Here is a 19,086-nt window from a genome sequence, read left to right on the forward strand (position 1 = left end):
ATATATTAGCATCCTAACATGTCAAATATATTAAATTAATATATGTTATTTGATACAAAACCTGTATTTGAGCATTTGTTGTTAGACATTCACTCTGTATTGCTGATTCTTCGGTTGTAGCTTTATTTACCTTACGTTTCCCCTTGTCAGATCCACAAAATTTTTCCAGTTCACCAGGAGTCAAATCAAGACATCCTGGACCTGCCTCCATCAATACTTCAACAGCTGAACATGATATTGAATCTTCGAAATCAATCTGTTGGATGACCTCATTAATTATAGCCTGCATTGTATTATTTATAATTTGATTTATATCATTAGACTCAATAGCATCTAATCATATCAATAGAACTCTATATTAAATTATTGTTTTAATAGTTAATTTCTTTGTCACATTGATATTGATGGGCACTTCAACTGTGTTCATATCATCATCATTGTTGTTGGGCATTTCCAATGTTTTCTCATGCACATTCTCTTCATTGGTCTTAGCATGCATATAAGAACATAGTATGCATGAAAAATATCAGTAATATGCATTAATAATGTCACTAAGAAGTATATATCATATAAATGAAAATAGTGCTTTAACCTTTTCCGGAGTTACTTCACCATCACTTTTTGTCTTATTCCTCACACTATCATCACCAAGAGGTATAGGCTCACGTTCTTGATTATAAATGTGTGGATCATTTTCTTCCTAAGAATTTTCACAAACCAAATCAATAATTAAATCACAAAGTAACAAAATGGACCTAGTAGTAGTTAAAGAAAAGTTGACTTACTTCATTATCAGATAAACCTAGACTGAAGCTTGGAAATTCATTTCTGTTGTGTAGTAACTCTCGTTCCTGTGTTGCTTTCTGTAAGGATTCCAATGCATCATTCCAGTCATTGTTAATGTAGTTTTCTTCAGGCATTGACTGTGATAAAGATGAAATAGGATCCACGATAGCATCAAGTCCTGGATTATCATTCCCAGTTGCTTTTCTTGCTACATCACAAATTATTTTGAAGCAGTCTTTCCTCCGTATTTCATTTGGTGCCTGCTTCAATAAATTTATCAAACTTGTAGTAGCATCTGTCAATATCTTCGAAGCATTCATAACATCGTTCACAAACTTCGCTTCAGGGCTTTGTGACATCCCTTCACCATTATGTTTCTGTTTCTTCTGAATCTTACTTACCTTGCCAACATTATCTTGATGTGGTTCATTTGTTATATGCAAGGGTACTTCAAACGGTGGCACTGGAAATCCCATACCAAATTTACCAGCCTTTAATTCTTCTTCTTGCCTTTTCTTTAGTAGTACATCAGTCCAACCCATCCAGGTTGGATATTGACGTTCAACAGTTCTTTTCAAGTGGACAACTCGGTCCACATAGAATAACTGCAGAAATGAAAAAAAATAATGTTAAAATAAATGTCAACTCACTGCATTATAAATATCAATACCATCTGTTGAAAATATCAATGTAGGGCATTTAGTACTTACAACCATGAAATGCAAAGGCCCACTGAAAGCTTTTGTTTTGTTCTTCGACCAATATATATGTGTTTTCGATAACACTGACAACAGATACCCACACCAGTTTATGTCTGCCACATTATCCACGTCTTCAGTGAAATGCAAGATTTTAGGCTTCAAACTACCACACGCTGACGTCTCTATAAGTACAGACTCCATCATTATCAAGAATAGTTTCTGGAACCAAACCCCACCTGTTTTATCCTTTAACATAAGTGTTTCAAACTTTTTAGGTGAAATGTTCCCCTTTGGGACTTTAAGCATCTCTGCAATTTCATCCATAAAGGTCGTATCATCTTGTTTGTCAATACGTTCAACATTAATAGAACCCCTAGGAAAGCCCATAGTCAACTCCACATCCCTATCTACTATGCGTATACGTTTCCCACTTTGCAGCTTCAACTCACGGCTATATGGATTAAAGTTGTCAAGAATCCAATAGGCCAATGCATTAGGAACAGAACACAAACTGTAATCTAACAAAGTTCCAAAACCTATCCTTCTTACTCCTTCCTTTTGTTCCTCATTCAGTAATTTTAATGTTTTGACAAAATCCCTCGGTGTTCTTTTGACCAACAACTTGTTCAACTCTATTTTTTCTTCCATCTCTTCTGCTTCTTCTGGTACTTCCTCTGTTTCTTCTTCTGATACTTCCTCTGTTTCATTCGTGTACTTTATTCTAAGCAAACCCTTTTTTGCATTCTTACCTACAATGCACTCAATGTCAACACAGACATATATTTAGCTCAATCTAGTTAAACTAAAATGTCAATTTACTGTATACAAAACATAAGCCCATATAATGTCAATGCATACACATTTACCTTTACTCAAAATCAAAGTATAATTTCTAAAATGTCCGTTTAGTTTTAAAAAACAGAAATATAAGGTTTCAACATGCATTCTTCTCCAAGATCTATACTATTTCAGTTCATTGCATAGCATAACTACATCTAATTGTTGATATAGAGCTTAAATGTGATGATCAGTCCCCAAATATACAAAAATAAGTGAAATCATTTAAATGTAGACAACAAACAAAGCTGACGTTGCAGAGCGTTGAGATTTTAAAAAAATTTCCAGAAATCAAAACTCAATGTCAATGCAGACATATATTTAGCTCAATCTAGTTAAACTAAAATGTCAATTTACTGTATACAAAACATAAGCCCATATAATGTCAATGCATACACATTTACCTTTACTCAAAATCAAAGTATAATTTCTAAAATGTCCGTTTAGTTTTAAAAAACAGAAATATAAGGTTTCAACATGCATTCTTCTCCAAGATCTATACTATTTCAGTTCATTGCATAGCATAACTACATCTAATTGTTGATATAGAGCTTAAATGTGATGATCAGTCCCCAAATATACAAAAATAAGTGAAATCATTTAAATGTAGACAACAAACAAAGCTGACGTTGCAGAGCGTTGAGATTTTAAAAAAATTTCCAGAAATCAAAACTCAATGTCAATGCAGACATATTTTTAGCTCAATATAGTTTAACTAAAATGTCAATTTATTATGTACAATACAAAATTCCATGTAATGTCAATACAGACACATATAATGTCAATACAGACACATTACCTTTACTTAAAATCGAAGTATAATTGTCATAATGTCCATTTAGTTCAAAAAAACAGAAATATAAGATTTCAACATGCATTCTTCTCCAAGATCTATACTATTTCAGTTCATTGCATAGCATCAACTACATCCAATTGTTGATATAGAGCTTAAATGTGATGATCAGTCCCCAAACATACAAAAATAAGTGAAATCATTTAAATGTAGACAACAAACAAAGCTCACGTTGCATAGCGTTGAGATTTTAAACAAATTTCCAGAAATCGAAGGAGCACAGAAATATCAACATTGATTCAAGCTAGAACAACATAAATTAAGCTAGAAGAAGAACAAATCTAGAAATCTATATCAATATATGTTTATCCAGAAACTAAAGAACCTATAACTTATTCACAACAAAATCAGACCTAGGAGCACAGAAATATCAGCATATTCACAACGAAATCAAACTTCATTATTCTCAAAACTGAAATCGAAGAAATCAAACAAAATACTTATATTACAAACTTCTCATTCTCAAAACATTAATCTATAAAACGTTTTCTAGTCGAATTCAAAGAATAATTAAACATGCATTTACCTTTATCCGGTTCTTCCTCCGTCGAGTTCCTCTTCCTCTTTCCTTTCTCCATCGTTTTCTTCATCAGTTTCGAACACTCAATGCAAAGTCGAACTTAAATCGCTCGGATTTCGAACTTCAATCGCCAGAATTTTGAACCGATTTCATGTTTTTTGGAAGAATCTATAGAGATGAAGATGGAACGTCGAGAGTAATTTTTCTTGGGAAGTAAAATAATTAATTACCTTCAATTAACTCTTCAACTACATTATTGTTGAGATGGACAATTATACCCCTGTCATTTTATTTACCCTTAGCATTGATATTATTTTCTAACAAATCTTGACCCTATATTTAATAATCTAATGCATCAAATTAAGTTGTAGTTAGCAAATAGATGTGGAGTTAGCAATATAACACTCCCCCACACACACATATATATATATACACTTTAATTAATAAAAGTGATATATATACCTGTGTAATGGCTTCGAGTCGTTTTCAGTGAATAGTGTTGCACTATTCACATGATGACTATGGTTAAAGATGGTAGAAGTTATTTTTGTTACTACATTATTATTACACTGTCGTTTCTAACTTGTCCTATCATTTGTAGGAAGTTGGGTTTCCTGAAGATAGGATACTAGCTTTGCAAAGAAGCTTTAGCGCATTTTTGTAACATCATAAATTAGATACAATTAGTACATTTCTCATTTGAAGAGAATAACTATATTCTGTAAATGGATATTTAATAACCATCTTATTTATAAATGTACATGGACAATTATTTTATCCTTTTATGTATCTTCTTGCACATCAAAGTCCTTCATCAAAATTAGTTTCACATTGGCACTTAACTATCAATTAAAACCCATCAAGGATTTTAATACAACGAAACATAGGAGTTTAAAATACTACTTGCTTTAATATAATTATTTACTCTATACACATTTAATGACGTTAATATGAGCGGGGTATTACAAACTTATCTCAATCTTAGCTCCGTTCATTGATATACCATATTACTGTTATTTATTTACTAAAGGTGAGAAAACTTCAGACCGACACTGCAACTTTCCACCATAAGTAGCCAATGCCTGTTCAGGTTGTGAAATACAACTCTTCTACAAAGAATCGACTGTCTTGTGAACATCGTCCACAACTAATCTACTATGCAAAAGAATTAACATAGTTCTTTTTCATGCATTTAAATGCAAATCAAACATCTTTTAAATTCATAAGCAAATAACAATGTGATAAAGTTATTTCTTCTCACCTTGGGTAAAAATGAATTGTAGAGTTTACTGTATACAAACATTTCTAATCGTGCAAACTGCTTGAAACGTGATTTTCAGCATACCATCCCTAAGACATTATTATTCATTCCTTTCGACTATGGTTGAGTCCTATTCCTTTTTCGGCCGTCCCATTATAGTTGAGTCATTTCCTTTTATCGGCAACAAACAACAAAAGAAATTATTTGAAGTGTGGATCGACACTTTGAAAGATCATGTCGTTGGAAATCAACAAAAGACAAAGACCTTTTGGGAGAAGGTGGCTGAGACATATAATTTGCTTGGCCCGATGGAACTCCCGTACGGACCTACAAGAAATTTTATGCTCAATATCAAACTATTGTTGCAATCGATTATTAGAACACAATGTCTCAAGTATGTCTCGAATCTACCAACAAGACAACAACAAGCCTTTCATGTATGTCTTGACATGGGAAAAGGTCCGTTACGTCAACAAGTGGGCGGATGGCGTTGAGTCCAACACGAGCTTGGCCTCCAAATGCACAAAGAATACCGCTTCGAGCCAATCATTCCGCTAGTGGTGAGCCCAATCCATGGGTGCGAGTGACACTGTCTGATTGGAACGAAGGCGAGTTTGTTTAGGAAATTTAATTACTTTTCGAAGATATCTTAACTCAGTTTGGGGATTAAAACACTGCACCCAGTGTAATTATGGACTCTTGCAAATATGTATATACAGGGTTATGATCAATTGCTAACTAGTTACTCATCCTAAATTAAAACTAAATCTTAGCCACTAGATTAGGAGAGTATTAAATAAACTTAAAGAGTATTAATGTCAATTCTTATACTTCATCCGTCCACGAAAAATAGATCACTTTGTGTATGGCACGGGTTTTAATGTAGAATTGGTAAAGTAACAGAGAGAGGGAAAAAAAAGTAGGTAAAGTAAGAGAGATAGGGAGAAAAAGTGAGTAAAGTATGAGAGAGGGAAGAAAAAGTGGGAAAAGTATGAGAGATAAACTTTTCATTTTAAGAAAGTGGTCTATTTTTTGTAGACGTCCCAAAATGACAAAAGTGATCTATTGTTTGTGGACGGAGAGAGTATATGGTAGTTAAAATTAACCACTTTCTTTCTCTCTCCTCACAATCATCTTAACATTTTAAATTTACATAACACTCTCTATTTAAATTATTTTTTCATAAAAATTAAATGTAATTTCATAAGGATTCTAACGTGATCTCAATTGCATATGTTCCAACAATGATCGGATGATTAAATTTTATAATTTTTATTTCAATTTTCGTATATGTTGATAAACAGATTTTTTATCGATAAATGCATTAAACAATCTCAATATAATGCACGTACAATATCAATAAAACTATGTTGATATTTTCTGGTACTTGAGTTGAGATTCTCATATCACTGTGTTGATACTTGTAATATACTATGTTGATGTAAAAAAATCGTGAAAATTATTATGTTAGAACAGATTGATTATTTTACCCTTTTGTTGATATTTTATCCACTATTTATTGAATTTCGTGAGCTTTAAATCTCATCCATTAATTCTAAGATCTAATGTTGTAGGATTGGTCTTAGTTGTGGATTAAATACTATATGCATTTTAACGTGACCCCATACATACATATATATTTTGGTGTTTAATTTGACATAAATTTGAAGAATAAATTTTTATTATATGATTACATATTTTATTATTACTACTATTCTTATTAGAAAACATTTTTAATTATCAAATGTGTAATCTAAAATATGTTGGCATTATGAAACGTTAACTAAAACAACGTCATGTTTTAAGCTGTGAAACAATATAATACTCATAGGTGTTCGGTTTGCAAGATAGTATCCGGGATTAAATTTGTTGTGTGTTTGGTTCATGAGATTCAACCCCACAACTCAATCATAGATGGATAATCATTGGATAATTAGTCATAGCTAACCCCCTATGACTAAAATAATCTTATAACTCAATCCTAGATTGTATTTTGGTATTATTTTATCTTGCGAACCGAACCCCACCATACTAGAATAAATAATTTTTTTGTTGATGGCTGCGAAACAATATAATACTCATACCAGAGTAAATAATTTCTTTTGTTCAGTTATGATTTATATTAATGTAAGCTAAGGATGGGATAACAATTAGTCAATGAACGGAAAGTGGAGTCAAACAGATCTAAATTTGTCTTCAAAGCAATTATCAAATAGAAATCTAATACTAATAGACTCTACTTTTCTCCTTTTTTCACGAGTATCTAAATATTCACAAGAATATAATGGGACTTAAAAACCCTAAAACTTTTGGAAATCCAACATTAATGAAAAAAAATAAAACTTAAAGGATATAAACAAATAAATAAATAAAAGTCCTAATTTGGTAGAAGGAAAAACAATTAATATTTTTCCATCTACTAATTCTACTAACTAGGAAATAAATAAAAATAAAAAATAACTTTCTTAGCATCCAAGTCATGTTGGAACTACATCAAGGCCAAGCAAGGAGGGAGGCAATGAACGAAAAGTGAAGTTAAACAGATCAATTTGATCTCCAAAGCAATTATCAAATACAAATCTAATACTATCAAAAGATAATTGTATAGACACTTCAACTTTTCTCCTTCTTTACATATCAAAATATTCACAAGAATATAATGGGACATAAAAACCCTAGCTCTAAATAACAAAAAAATTCGAATTTTGCCTCCAAATTAATAAAATTGTATTAAGTTTCACCAAGGGAACAAGGTATGCAAGGAGGAGTTTTGGAGTCTTGTGGCGGTGTGATTTGTTGCAAGCAATGGTCATGAAATATATGTCCGCATGGAAGAACAGCAACAGCCGGCAGATTTGGGTGCTCGTACGTCATTCCTCCTCCAGCCGTGTATACAACATCCAGTTTGCACAAGAAACACTTGTTTCCGCTTGGTTCTAAAACTGAATTGTCTTCATAACCTACATGATCAAGATCAAACACATGTGAATAAGATGTTAATTAAAACTTATTTATCATTTAATTTAATCATACCTTTCCATTTTACATGATGAGGCTTGGGTGGAATAGGCTGCCTTTGTTGAGAGATATTCTCATCTGGATCGCCCATGCTGTTTTTCTTTCGGTCGCTTTGTTCTCTTTGGTATTTATATTATTGGTTTAGTTGTTTGATTTGTTGTTAGAAATATAATCTACTAGTTTATTAGAGATATGCTTTAACTAGTATTTAAATTAGAGTCAAAATAGAATTATAGTTCAATTCGAGTTCTATTTGACGGTTTGACGGAGTACCAAATATGTTTATTCTAATTAAATTCATCCTTGACAAAAAAATAGATTTAGTAGCATCTAACAAGTAATTAACCTTGTTTTAAAAGAAAATATTAAAATTAAATAAAAATAATACTAATATGTTTATTTTCCTATTTACATTACTTTTACATGTACTCCTTTAGACGTAATCCCTTGTAATACGCATAAAAATAATATTAATATACACGATTAATTATCTTCAACATAAAATTAGTATATACTTAGTAGCATAATTTAAAAAATCCAAATATATCAATTGCTAATCCTTTCAAAAGTCGAATTGGATGAGCATCTTATATATACTAGCTATATTGGTCATTGGTGTTTGTCTTTTGTTGTGAGTTTAGAGCATATTATATATACTAGCTACATGGTGTTTGTCTTTTGCTGTGAGCTAAGATTTAGGTTTTTGTCGATGGCGTTTAATACAATATTCACTGTGTTGGTTGTTCTTGGTTTGATTTTTTGTGTTGGCGCTGTTCCTAATGTTTTGGAGTATTGTCACTTCAATGAAATCTATCAACTTGGAGATTCAATGAGTGATGTAGGAAATTTGATCAAAGAGTACCCAATCGGGGCCTCCACAAACTTCGCGAGGCTGCCGTACGGCCAAACGTTCTTTGAGGAAGCTACAGGGCGTTGCTCCAATGGCCTTTTAATGATAGACTATATTGGTAAGATTAATACTAATTTGTTTTAGTTAGTTACTATAGATCCTTTTAATTTTACAATCACAATTGTGAATATATGATGAACAGCAATGTCCGCTGGGCTTCCTTTGCTCCCACCGTATAAACACAAGGGGACTTGGTTCGGGAATGGAGTCAACTTTGCGGTGGCTGGTTCGACCGCGTTGTCGTCTGAGGCGTTGGCTGCTCACAACGTAACGAATCCGGTGACAAATAGTTCTCTTGGCGTTCAATTGGATTGGATGGACTCCTACTTCAATTCCACCAGCCTTGATGAGATAGGTAAATCATATATACCCTCTGTTTTACTATCCACTCTATATATATGTAGTAGAATAATTAATATGGAGTATTTGGTTTGGTGAGTATATATAGATCGTTTCAAGAAACTCCGAAGTGCTTTGTTCATGGTGGGAGAAACTGGTGGGAACGATTACAACTATGCCATCTTTCAAAGGAAACAAATGGAGGAATTGAAAAGCATGGTTCCTCAAGTGGTTGAAGCTGTGATTAATGGAACTAAGGTGAGTTGATATATTGCCATGAATCAATTAGAGAAACTTGTCATTTTACAAAAATATTAAATTAAATCATCACTTTTCTACCTTTTACAATTCCTGATTAATATTTCTTGTCCAAAAATTTACATTGTTCTATATGACAATCGAAAATCATTGAAGATATATTGTAAAAAATACAAACAAATTTAATCAATATTTTAATCAATTAAAGTAGAAAAGTTACGCTTTAATTTGCTATTTAGTTATGGTATTGAAAGTTATGAATATGATTAATGTTGCAGAGAGCCGTAAAGATGGGTGCAAGAAGATTGGTTGTTCCCGGAAACTTTCCGATAGGTTGCCTTCCGATATACAAAACAGCATTCCAAGGCGCACCCCTTAACAACCAAAGTTGCGTGACAGAGTTGAATGAATTTGCGAAGTACCACAACGAGCTTCTGCAAGAAGCCATCCTCAAACTCAAACTAGAGAATCCCAATACTGTCATAGTCTACGGCGACTATTACAATGCTTACCTAGATCTCCTCCAAACGGGAATAGATAGTGGATATGAGGTAGAGCGGGCCTGCTGCGGAATAGGAGGGAAATACAACTTTAATTTAGGAAGAATGTGTGGAGGAGCTAATGTTAGTGTATGTGAAGATGTTGATCGACATATAAGTTGGGACGGCATCCACATGACTCAACAAAGCTACAAGCACATGGCCGCATGGTTGATACCGCACTTCTTTACTCAACTCGCCTGCTTTTGATCATTTATCACTTTTTTTTTTCAATTTTTATCGTTTTTACCATTTATTTTATTTTCCGATTCCCATTTTTTGTGCTATTTAATTAAATTTATTACAATTTGTTTTTGGATATTTTTTGTGCACTACTCCTTTGTTTTCTCTCTCCTTTTCTATTTCCTTTGTGCATGCTTCCAAACAATTATAACTAAATAAAGAAATATATTTAAAACTATTATGTATTGATGTCGAGGGAATTCAAGGTCTATAGATTCCTATATTATACTGTGCATGAGATGCTCACCGGGAAATCGCCATTGAAGGGAAAGGAGGAAGAGCTAGAGATTCTGAGAAAGATAGGAGAAGGGCGGGAGGTGGTTGAAATTGGCAATATTGAAGTATTAAAGAAGGACAGAACTAAAATAATTTTGTTGTTGGTTAATGTAAACAGAGATGCACCATTTATGTTATCATTTTTTTTCCTAGAAGAAGCTCACTTTGTTAGTCTTTGCTAGAGATCTCGACATATAATTCACAGCAAGCATGATATTTATATTAAAAAAATATAGCTAACGCACTAATTCATAGGGGAATGATCAATTGTTAACTCATCATTTAATTGCTAACTACAACTAATTAGATAAATGTGTGGTCTACAATTTGTCACGTGTAATTTTCGTTTTTATTAATAAAATAAAAAAAGATAAAAAAAACTCCAAATTAGGGTTTTGGATGAAAATGTCAATATAGTGTTTCAAAAATATCAACACAATGCTTTGAGAATGTAAACACGATGCTTTAAGAATGTTAACCCATTACTTAGAGTGACATTCTACATGTATTATATTGACATATTTTATATGGTATGTTAATATTTCTGCTTGTACGAAAAAAATTAAAAAATTTTGAATTTTTTTTCAAATTTTGACGTCGGAATATATGCATGTTGGATATCGTTGGAATCCTTATGAAATTATCTTTAATTTGATATATGTTATATGAATTTAAAGTTTTGGGATTTCTTTTAAAAGTTAGTTATAACTAAACATATAGTTAATTGACATTAATATGTTATATGAATTTAAAGTTTTTGGAATTAATCCTATGGCCTTATTGACGTTTATTTAGGGATTAATGATCTAAGCTCTTAATTTGAATATCTAATGGCTATTATTTAGTTGTAGTTAGCAATTAAGTTATGAGTTAGCAATATAACACTCCTCATATGTGTTTTTTAGTTTAGAAGCAGAGTCATAAATGTTTAATTTGCAAATTCACCTTAATTTAATGTTAATGTAATTAATGTATTCATCTTGATATTATAAGAAAATAAATTGCTTAATACCTGATTTTCACCAACTCAAAGTCACGTAAACACATGAAAAGAAATACCAAGCGTCTGATTTTCTACAACTGATCAAAGTCACATAAATGCATGAATTAATAAAATAACGACCGGCAACTGTATAAGATTGCACCCGTAACATGCAATAACATAAAATTCATGGCTTCTCCTTCACCCAATAGAGGTTCGGTTTAGATACTTTAAATTTTAGAAAAACAACAACAAAATCATGCAAAGCGAGCGTGATATGTATATTTAAGTGAAGTTAGTGAAATGGACGATCACTCTGTTTGCCGAAAATGCCACGACCATAAATAAGTGGTAGAAATGACATCTCTGAGAAGTGGAAACTGCAACAACACGAATGAAGAAATGGGAAGACATGTAAGTGCACCAACCGGCAACAGAATCCATGCCTTCTTCTGCCCAAACACTAGATACAACGTCGAACTAAAGGCAATCTGTTACGGGTCAACCCTCGGCAAGACTAGGTGACAGAAACCTTGAGCAAGAGGCTAGCTTGGACGCCGATACATCGGAGCTGAGTGAGAAGACGCAGAGAGAGCCAACGAGGCGCGAGCGATCAGCGCGACGCCAATCCAAACGTCCGTCGCGCTACGCCGAGTTTGTGTCGCGTTGAGGAGTAGCGGGAAGTCTTATTTGTTATTTGAGTCTGTTATTTTTAATTATTCCTTTAAACAATATATTTTTATTTAATTATTCGTTGAGTGAACGTTAAGCTCCTTTCCGGGTTTTCTTTGTTGATTCTTTCCCGGATCGTAGGTCGAATCAATCCTAGGGTCCTTAGATATATAAATACTTTGTATATTTTATTTCCCATTCCTTAAGTAATAAAATATTTTCACGCAGCCTTCTCTTCTTTCTTGCGCAAAACGCAAGGAAACCTAGTTCGATGCCGGATTGATCGACGGACAATCGCTTCCGCGACGTTCGACGCGGATTTATCAACGATTAGGGAACTTCTTCCCTAACAAGTGGCGCTTTCATTGTTGAACTCAGTTGTGTTATGGCGCTTTTGGGTACTGTTCGCACGGAACCACCGACTATTGTGGGTTTGGAACCATTGCCGACGATCACCACCAAACCGCTCAACGCAGGGGCGTTGGCGATGGAACATGTCCTGGCTTCGTTAGGAAGGGTAGAGGCGTGATTGGAGGCGACGGATCGTCGTGTGGCGACTGTGATTCCTCACACCAACCGGATCCGGATCCACCATCGACTGCTATCCAACCGCCGATCTTTACACCGGCGGTGAGCGTCTCTCAATCGTGGCTGTCGCATCCCCTGTTTTCGGAAGCTATGACGGCGGGGTTCCAGCCGCCATTGCAATCATGAGTTAACCCTTACTTGGACCCCTCTAGGGCGTGCCAGCCGAACCACAGTGCGGGTGCAGGGCTCTCGGTGTGGTCAGGTTAGCAGGTTGGTCGGGGGTCGACATGGGACCCACCGAATTTGACAATGGAGGGGCAGGGGTGTCACCAACCGACGATTTGGGATAATCCTGTAACGCGCCAACAATATGGCCAGCAATTTGATCAGGCTAGGAAGGGTAAATTACACCAACCACGATTCGACGGTTCCAATGTAGTTAACTGGATTGCGAGGGTGCAATACTATTTTGAGCATCTGCTTATGCCGGAAGAGAATAGGCTTCACTACGTTGTTATGTTGTTTGACCCGCCGGCGTCAGAGTGGATTTTTAATTATCGCGCTAACAACCCTCACGCACGTTGGTCGGATTTCATTGAGGACGTGCGTCGTCGTTTCGACCCGCAGTATTTCCAAAATTTCATTGAGCATGACAGTTGTGCGGAGAAACCGCCGGCACCAATAGGATATCAGCGTCGGTCTTGGCAGAATCGGGAGCAACGCCAATTGGGACAGCAACAGCAGCCTCTGGCGCTCCCCACTCCGCCGAACCAGCCGACACGTGCCCCTGCTTCCAAGGGCTCGGAGTACTCGAAGCTGCCCGTGGTGCGACTGACTGCGGCGCAACGCGCAGAGCGTTCAAGGCTTGGTTTATGCTGGTATTGCCCGGAGAAGTGGGTTACGGGTCACACTTGTAGCGGCAGATTTCTGATCTACATGGGGGCTGACTTGTCCCACATATATGCTTTGGACGGTCGGCAGCGGTGGAGCCGGTCTTTTCGGCCGATTTGTCCCACATCTATGCTTTGGACGGTCGGCAGCGGGAGGATGCTATTGAGTTGCGTGGGATAGTTGGAACATCGGCGGTGAAGATCTTGGTGGACACTGGTAGCTCACACAATTTTTTGCACCCCTCAGTGGCGAAAAGATTAGCCCTCCCTCTACGGCAAATACGACCATTCCGAGTGTATGTTGGTAACAGTGAGTCATTGCTTTGTTCTTATGCCAATATTCAGACTCGTTTGGTTATTCAAAAACATGTTTTTTTGGTTGACTTGCATATTTTGCCTGTGCATGGCCCAGAGGTGATATTGGGACGGGCGTGGCTTAAACAAATGCGCAGAGTGACCAGTGATTATATCGAAGGAACGTTGGAGTTTCTGCGACATGGGCAGAAAGTGTGCCTTAAATTGGTGCCATGAGTACGATCTCTTCGCAGCTGACTCTGCAGGGGGATGCAAAGTTATTTGAATTGATGCAGGTGCAGGACGCGTCGTCGGAATCCGAGGTGCCCCCCTCATTTCCACGAGATCTGCCAGAGGAGTTAAGGAGTGTGTTGGAATCGCATGGGGCGGTTTTTGGCCTTCCATCTGGTTTGATCACCGCATCCACCTTCTGCCAAATTCAAAGCCTGTCAATATGAAGCCCTACCGGTACCGTTATTTCCAAAATAATGAGATCGAGAAGCAGGTGAAGGAGATGTTGGAATCAGGGATCATACGCTCAAGTCAGAGTCTTTTTTGGTCGCCGGTACCGTTAATCCGAAAGAAGGACGGATCCTTCCGATTTTGTATCGACTATAGAGCATTGAAAAGGGCGACAGTTCCGGATAATTTCCCTATACCGATGACCGATGAGTTGTTTGATGAATTAGGGGCAGCCCGATTTTTTACAAAGCTGGATATCTGGTCGGGTTACCATCAAATTCGGATGAACGATAAGGATGTTTTTAAGCCTGCATTTGGGACTCATGACGGCCATTTTGAGTTCCTAGTCATGCCCTTTGGCCTTACAAATGCTCCGTCAACGTTTCAGGCGGCGATGAATGCCATCTTCCGGCCCTTGCTGCGTCAGTTTGTGATAGTATTTTTTGATGATATTTTAATTTATAGCCCGTCACTGCCTGCTCATACCCGCCATCTTCATGAAGTTTTGACGATTCTGTAGTCCCATCAGTTTTATGTAAAGTTGTCAAAGTGGACATTTGCTTGCTCCGCGATGGAGTATTTGGGTCACTTGATCACTGAGGGCCAGCTGAAGGCGGATCCAGCAAAAATTGAGGCGATGATAGCATGGCTGGTTCCCAAGTCAGTGAAGCAGTTACTCGGGTTTCTAGGCCTTACCGGGTATTACCGCCGATTCATTGAGCATTATCCTTCAATTGCAGGTCCACTGACAGAGTTACTTAAGAAGGACAGTTTTTCATGGTCGACCGCGGCAGAAGAGAGCTTCAACAATCTGAAACGGGCGATGTCATTTGTTCTGGTTCTCCGCTTACCGAATTTCTAGCGCACGTTTTATTTGGAGACAGATGCATTAGATTTTGGAATCGGGGCGGTGCTACTGCAGGATGGACATCCATTGGCTTTCTTCAGTAAGAAGCTGGGTCCCAAACGGCGATTGTCGTCGACTTACCACAAAGAATTGTACACCATTGTGGAGGCAGTCCAAAAGTGGCGGCAATATTTATTGGGCAGAGAATTTGTTACCCGCAGGGATCAGAGGAGCTTCTACAGGAAATTATTCAGACCCCGGATCAGAAGTTTTATGCATGGAAATTGAAGGAGTACAAGTTTCGGATCGAGTATAAAATCGAAGCCTCAAATAGGGCGGCTGACGCGTTATTAAGACGCGACGTAGTGGCGGTGTATGACGAGGCAGTCCCTTCGACCGCCATGATCCATTCGGAGGCTGAAAAGGTCGGGCAGGCTCTGGTGGCAGCGTGTCATCCGGTGCCGGATGTCTGGGAGATTTTGCAGCGTGAAATAGGGTCGACGTCGGATTTGATTGAGCTTCGGGCGGCTCTGAATTTGGGGCGATTTCTTTGGTGGATGGCTTGATTTATTATAACCGGAGGATTTATGTGAGTCGCGATTCGGAGGCCAAGTCCACGCTCTTCCATGAGCATCATGCTTCGCCGGCGGCAGGCCACCCAGGGGTGGATCGAACTTTTCGACGGTTGGCTTCTTCTTTTTATGGAAAGGGATGCGTAAGGAGGTTAAAACTTTTGTGGACTCTTGCTATGAATGCCAGACGACTAAATATTCCACGCAGAGGCCGGTGGGGTTACTTCAGCCTCTCCCGATTCCATTTCAAATTTGGGGGGATGTCTCGATGGACTTCATCACCGGGCTTTCGCCGTCTCGGGGCTTCACTAGTGTCATGGTTGCTGTCGAACGCCTCTCGAAGTATGCCCATTTTGCATTATTGCCTGTTCGTTATAATGCTCTAAAGATTGCAAATTTGTTTATTGAGACGGAGGTCAAGCATCACGGGTTCCCCGAGACGCTCGTTTCAGACAGAGACCCGATATTCTTGAATAATGTGTAATAATGTGTGGGAAGAAATGCTTAGGTTGAGCGGCACAAAGCTGCATTTCTCTACGGCATATCATCCAAAACGGATGGACAGACCGAGGTTCGAAATAGGGGATTGGAGCAATATCTGAGAGCCTTGACAGCGGATAGGCCGACAAAGTGGGCGAATTTCTTGCCATGGGCGGAGCTTGCTCTAAATTGCTTCCACCATGAGGGTTTGGGGACGTCCCATTTCACGGCTCTTTATGGGCGTGAGCCCCAAGTCTTGATCGTTGTTCCCCTGCCAGCTTCGACGCTGCCGGATGTCGTGGCTCTGATTCGCCAGAGGGGGATACTTTGGTGCTGCTTCGCAAAAATTTGGAGATGGCGCAACAACGAATTAGGAAGTCGGCGAATTTACATCGATGTGATGTGGAGTTTGCTGTGGGCGACAAAGTGCTGGTCAAATTACAACAACGAATGAAAGATCTTGGTGTTTGTCTTTTATTTACATCACTGTGATGTGGAGTTTTGCCCGTCCATAATTCATAAGGGGTTACGGCAGTTGCTTTAGTAGGTACACGGTTTAGGATGTATGTTGCGGTCTTAAGTACCTCTCCCCGAAGGGATTTTGGCAAAGTAGAATGACTGATCATGCTTCTAACCATATCCTTGAGGGTTCTATTTCGGCATTCAACAACACCATTCATGGTAGGACTACCAGGCATAGTGTACTGTGGGACGATTCCACATTCCTCAAGAAATCTAGCGAAGGGTCCTGGACGTTATTCACCCGAGCCATCATATCTACCATAGTATTCTCCACCACGGTCAGATTTGACGTTCTTAATTCTTTTGCCAAGTTGATTTTCAGCTTCGGCCTTATAACTCTTGAACGTATCCTGTGCTTGAGATATTTCACTTATGAAATATAAATAATCATATCGGGAATAATCGTCTATGAACGTAATAAAATATCGTTGACCGGTCCAAGATGTAGTAGGAAACGGTCTACAGACATCTGTATGGATAAGTTCTAAGATGTCTGTAGTCCGATTGGCTTCAAATCTCCTAATATTTGTTTGCTTCCCCTTAATGCACTCAACACAGACTTGGAAAGTCTGCCATATTGGGAATAGTAAGAATTCCATCTGACACAAGTCTTTCTATTCTCCGTTTGGAGATATTACCCAAACGTTTGTGCCAAATTGTAGCAGAACTCTCACTTATTAATTTACGCTTTGTACCGCATGAGTTCACATGCAGGGCTTCATTAAATGAAGTAATAGTATTAAGCAAATAAAGATTATCTCCATAACAAAGAGAACCAGTGCCAACCAAAGTTGAATTTAGATAAAGACTAAATTTACTATTTCTAAATGAACAAGTATAACCGAATTTGTCTAATACAGAAATAGAAATTAAATTCCGTCTAAATGGCGGTACAACAAATGTCTGCTCTAAATCCAAATAACAACCAGTTTTTAGTAATAATCTAAATGTGCCTATTGCCTCCACTTCAACTTGTTTGCCATCGCCCACATAGATGAATCTTTCAGAATCAATCGGCTTTCAGCACTGGAGGCAACCCTGCATGGACACACTTATGTGAGTAGTAGCACCAGAGTCTATCCACCAAGTATGTCCAGGTACATAAGCTAAATTAACTTCTGAACAAACATAAGTGAAAAATGTACCATTCTTCACGCGCCAAGCGTGATATTCTTCACAATCATTCTTCTTGTGTCCATCTTTCTTGCAAAAGAAGCAAACTGAAGCTGATTTTCCTTCTTAAACTGTTTTGCAGATGGACCCACAACATTTCTGGAGGAATCGGGAAGAATCCTCTTCCCCTTAGCGAACTCGGAAAGAATCCTCTTTCCCTTGTCTCTTCCTCGTTTACCCCTATAGCTTGTTGCTAAGTGTGAGTTAATGCTTTAATTGATTTATTTGGAATGGTAGAAAACAAAAGCTTTAATTCATTATTTAATTAATTACTTAAAAACCAAAACAATTAAAAATACTATTAATTGTTTGAAAAAATACTTCCGGACTCTTTAGCAAATATTTTGAGTACATATAAATAGAGAAAAGGAAATTTATGCCCAAAAATTATGGTGGCCCCAATATTTAAACACGGCCCTTTTCAAATATTAATTATAGGTGGCCAAAACACTTTACATATTTTATATTTACTCAAAAGAAATAATTGGCGGTTATTAAATCATAATATTGAGCCTAAATATTAAAATATATCTGAACTTTCATATCGGCGCAAGCCGTTTCAGGAAGTATCACGCCGTTTCACAAAACAAGGCACTGTTTCACCGCAACAACCGTCGCCAACCGCTCCGACATCGCCGGAACTTGCCGGCTCTCCGTTCGTCGGAAAATATGGATGGCAGCCAGAAATCATTAATAATTGAATTTTGAAAACTGATGAATGGATTTTGAAGACAAAATTTTATCAAAAATTTGTAAACAGAACGATAAAATCTCTAAAAATTTGATTTGAAAATCCCCCAAAGGAACTGGAATAAGTTGGAGAACAGATATTCAAAAATCAAATCATAACAAATTTCACGCAAATCATTGCAAGATTTAATCGCATTACAGAAAATCAATAAAAGAATTGATTGACCGAAACACATTGCAATGAAATGTGAAATCTCGATCTAGCGCAGGGTATTCGGTCGGTTCGGTTCCGAACCGAACCGAATACCCGGTTAACCGAATCTGAAGGAACCGAGATTGAGATACCGAACCGAAACCGAATTTGCCTCGGTTCGATTCGGTTCCTAACCGAACTAGGTCGGTTCGGTTCCGGTTAACCGAACCGGAACCGAAA

General features: G+C 37.3%; 1 protein-coding gene across 1 annotated transcript; it reads left to right on the top strand.

Moving 5' to 3' along the window:
• The first annotated feature begins 3,693 nt into the window (after nt 1–3,693).
• LOC125206114 (acetylajmalan esterase-like) lies at nt 3,694–10,232 on the top strand. The gene is made up of 5 exons (XM_048105412.1): nt 3,694–3,781; nt 8,753–8,944; nt 9,029–9,241; nt 9,335–9,483; nt 9,762–10,232. The coding sequence occupies exons 1-5, from the start codon at nt 3,694–3,696 to the stop codon at nt 10,230–10,232; spliced, it is 1,113 nt and encodes a 370-aa protein (XP_047961369.1).
• The last annotated feature ends 8,854 nt before the right edge of the window (nt 10,233–19,086 follow it).

The sequence above is a fragment of the Salvia hispanica genome, chromosome 2, assembly GCF_023119035.1.
Source record: "Salvia hispanica cultivar TCC Black 2014 chromosome 2, UniMelb_Shisp_WGS_1.0, whole genome shotgun sequence".
Classification (NCBI taxonomy): domain Eukaryota; kingdom Viridiplantae; phylum Streptophyta; class Magnoliopsida; order Lamiales; family Lamiaceae; genus Salvia; species Salvia hispanica.

What these genes read in the sequence shown, in the direction of transcription:
- LOC125206114 (XM_048105412.1), top strand. Translation starts at nt 3,694, where the DNA reads ATGCATTTACCTTTATCCGGTTCTTCCTCCGTCGAGTTCCTCTTCCTC. An exon ending in CACCAGCCTTGATGAGATAG is followed by an intron (nt 9,242 to 9,334) that starts GTAAATCATATA and finishes GAGTATATATAG; the next exon opens with ATCGTTTCAAGAAACTCCGA. An exon ending in CTGTGATTAATGGAACTAAG is followed by an intron (nt 9,484 to 9,761) that starts GTGAGTTGATAT and finishes TTAATGTTGCAG; the next exon opens with AGAGCCGTAAAGATGGGTGC.